The sequence below is a fragment of the Fibroporia radiculosa genome (genome assembly GCF_000313525.1).
Source record: "Fibroporia radiculosa TFFH 294 genomic supercontigs, scaffold4726, whole genome shotgun sequence".
Lineage (NCBI taxonomy): Eukaryota > Fungi > Basidiomycota > Agaricomycetes > Polyporales > Fibroporiaceae > Fibroporia > Fibroporia radiculosa.
Window position 1 is genome coordinate 203,199 of NW_012133411.1, and position 1,980 is coordinate 205,178.

General features: G+C 52.0%; 1 protein-coding gene across 1 annotated transcript; it reads left to right on the forward strand.

Annotated features, from left to right (window-relative positions):
* Positions 1-101: 101 nt before the first annotated feature.
* Positions 102-828, forward strand: FIBRA_05613 (uncharacterized protein; the record flags this gene model as incomplete). The annotated part of the gene is made up of 2 exons (XM_012327373.1): positions 102-470; positions 523-828. The coding sequence occupies 2 exons, from the start codon at positions 102-104 to the stop codon at positions 826-828; spliced, it is 675 nt and encodes a 224-aa protein (XP_012182763.1).
* Positions 829-1,980: the final 1,152 nt, after the last annotated feature.

Sequence of the window (1,980 nt, forward strand, 5' to 3'; positions counted from 1 at the left end):
AACCGTCAGAGAACGACGGCGGCGGTGGTGCAACATATGTTGTCTCAGGGCATATCATCTCGGGCAATAATGATGCCAAATCGTTGTTCCTTTCCGAGTCTATGGGACGCGACGCACAAGCGAAGGCTTCTCGCAAGGCATTAGCTAAGGATACTGATCGCGCTCTTCAGCAGCTCTTGAAACGGGACAAGGAGGGGTCGAGGGCACTTGCCTCTGCGCGAGAGTTCGGCAAGAAGCTAGCCAGCAAGGCGAGGAAGGGCAAGGCGCCTGCAGCGAAGGAGAAGAGCCGGTTGGATGCCTCTCGCGCCATGTCTGACTCCGATTCTGAGACTGGTGAGCAAGACGAAGATGGCGACGACGCAAAGACGATGCGAAAGACTGCGTATTCTGCCCAACTAATAAGGCAGCTCGGCTTTGACCCGTCCGCGAAGGAAGGCAAGAGTTCGACTAGCTCGGTCGTGAAGAGCAAGGTGAGATGACGTCCCTATGAGTTGGCGTCCAAACTGAAACATTGTTCCAAAGCTTGACGCGCTGGCAGCTTCACAAGTCTCCCGAAGGGACATAGATTTGGGTCCAAGACGAGGGAAGAAGAGTTCCTGCGTCAAACGCCCTGATGTTCCTGGTCCAACGTTACTGCAGAACAAGAAGACCGCCGATCAATCGCAACCTGATGGCTCCGTGCATCTTCCGCGTTCTGACGATGAAAGTGATCTGGAGGTACAAGAAGCTGCAGTGTTCGGACGGCCGGTCGCACTTTTATCGTCGACAAGCAATACGGTGAATCTGGATAGCAGTGATACTGAACTAGAAGTAGAGCCGCCTGTATGAAACATCCTGATGTTCGTGCTGTTGATCGCCGTGCGGGGTACTTATCGCTTCGTATGTATGATGATTTTCTGTTTGAGCGAGCCAATCCCCCATTCACTCTCGATCGAATATACTGGCGTTGATGCACGGCCGTGAGGTAGGTGGAATAATCTGAACGCGTTATGTTGACTTGCTTGTCTTTGACTCCTGTCATTACGGCAAGTCCGAGTTCATGAATTTCCCTTTGTGACAGGACCTCCAGGAGGAACGTCTGATTAGTACGACGGATTCTTCTCCGAGCACAAATTTCTGCTGGGCTCTCAATTGATGCCATTCGATTCCACTTAGAATTCTAAGCTCCATTCGGATGATAGCAGGTGAGTTCGTGTTCGCTATCCTTGCAAAGCGGAGGGTTCTGATCATCCTCCGGTTAGTGATAGACCGTTGACCAAACCACGACCTGTGTACCTATCTCCCAAGGCGCCCCATTCATAGTACGTTAGCGAGCTAAAACGCTAGGTATGTCAGCATGATGTAGACGGCCGTCGACTCGGACATTGGAACCCATGTTTTTTTTTCTTCAAACTCGCTGTGATGCTATATGTAAGTAATCTGAACTTGTCTGCATGTATCAACACTGTGTCAAGGATTCCACGTCAACCCACGCGTGCCTCCCCCTATCAACATCCAATCGCGAAGTGTAAGCGTCCTAGTAGATCAGGAATCCTACCAGTATGTCTCTTAATCGCTGCATTAATATGTTTACTCAACGGTGCTGTTGAAGGCGGCCAGGACCAGCCGATAGAGGTGCATTTGGAGAGTCTCGGCTTGCAGACTGGCTTCACATGTCTAGATAGCGGCTGTGGCTTGTTAGGAAACGTCAACGAGTAAGAAAGTAGTGCAGGGGCTATCACGAACAAGACTTCGTTAAGCTGTGGCCGGCCATCTATATGTCTCGTGTCTCCATGGTTCTACATCTTTCCCCCTCCCTTTGCCATAGCCATATGGTCTTGCCCGAGGGGTGCCCAAGCAGACTCCCGAAGTGGGCATGTCACACAGGACGGGGACCGCTCGTTTTTGTGGGGGTAGGCCATAGAGGCGAAGTCGCCCACCAGCGACTACCATGGTCCGACTTCCAGGCTTCGCAAGCTGCTCTTTCCCGCGTGGGCACGG